General features: G+C 61.8%; 1 protein-coding gene across 1 annotated transcript; it reads right to left on the minus strand.

Moving 5' to 3' along the window:
- Window positions 1–24: 24 nt before the first annotated feature.
- On the minus strand, window positions 25–764 carry H310_14737 (papaya proteinase 4; the record flags this gene model as incomplete). The annotated part of the gene is made up of 2 exons (XM_008882663.1): window positions 25–56; window positions 128–764. The coding sequence occupies 2 exons, from the start codon at window positions 762–764 to the stop codon at window positions 25–27; spliced, it is 669 nt and encodes a 222-aa protein (XP_008880885.1).
- Between the last annotated feature and the right edge of the window lie 43 nt (window positions 765–807).

An 807-nucleotide genomic window follows, 5' to 3' on the forward strand; every position in this document is an offset into this window, starting at 1 on the left:
CGCTGCAAGTAGATGTACCCGTTGTCACCCCATTGAGGGCCCCACGAGTTTTTGATCTTGAAGAAATTGCCGGTGGACGTGCCGTAGCCGACCGCAACGACGGCGTGGTCCGAGGGCGACCCAGGACACTGTGTGACGACGCCGCTCTTGTAGTTGCGCCACACGTTGTTGCCGGCTTCGACGACGACAGTCACGGGCTGGCTGTTGAGAGCCGTCTCGAGCGACGCCTCGCCGGACGTCGTGATCGTCTTCCCGATCGAGAGCTTGACCTTTTGGCAGGTTTTGTTGCACGCGCCAGTTTGTGCCGTGTACGGCCAGTCCGTTTCCAAACACACCCCTTGTTGCATCCAGTCGATAGCGGACGGCGGAAACCCCCCATTGCACCCCATGCTGCCGCCGTTGGTCGAGCAACTCACGACTTGCTGTTCCGAGAGGGCCACGAGGTCGCCCGTGGCAATGCAGTGGGCGGCTTCGACCGTTCCGACTGTCGAGAAGGCCCAGCATGACCCACACGACCCTTGGTTTGCCACGGGTGGGTTACACTTGTGAGAGGACCAGTCGACCGACGTCTGCTTTGCTGCACCCGATGCCGGAAGCGGTGCCGCGTCGAACGTCTCGTTCCCGAACGACTGGACCAGAACCTGCTTGAACTCTTGGGCGCTCAGGAGCGCAAACTGGTTAAATTCGGTAAACGTGGCGAGGGGGTTGGCGGCGGCGGCCTCACGGACGGCGACGGTCGTCTCGTGAAAGCGGAGAAGTTCCATGTCGGTGTGCGACGTCAAGCTGAGGGACGCAGGCGCAAACCCG

Source organism: Aphanomyces invadans, assembly GCF_000520115.1.
Source record: "Aphanomyces invadans strain NJM9701 unplaced genomic scaffold supercont1.83, whole genome shotgun sequence".
In the NCBI taxonomy this organism is placed as follows: Eukaryota; Oomycota; class Saprolegniomycetes; order Saprolegniales; family Verrucalvaceae; genus Aphanomyces; species Aphanomyces invadans.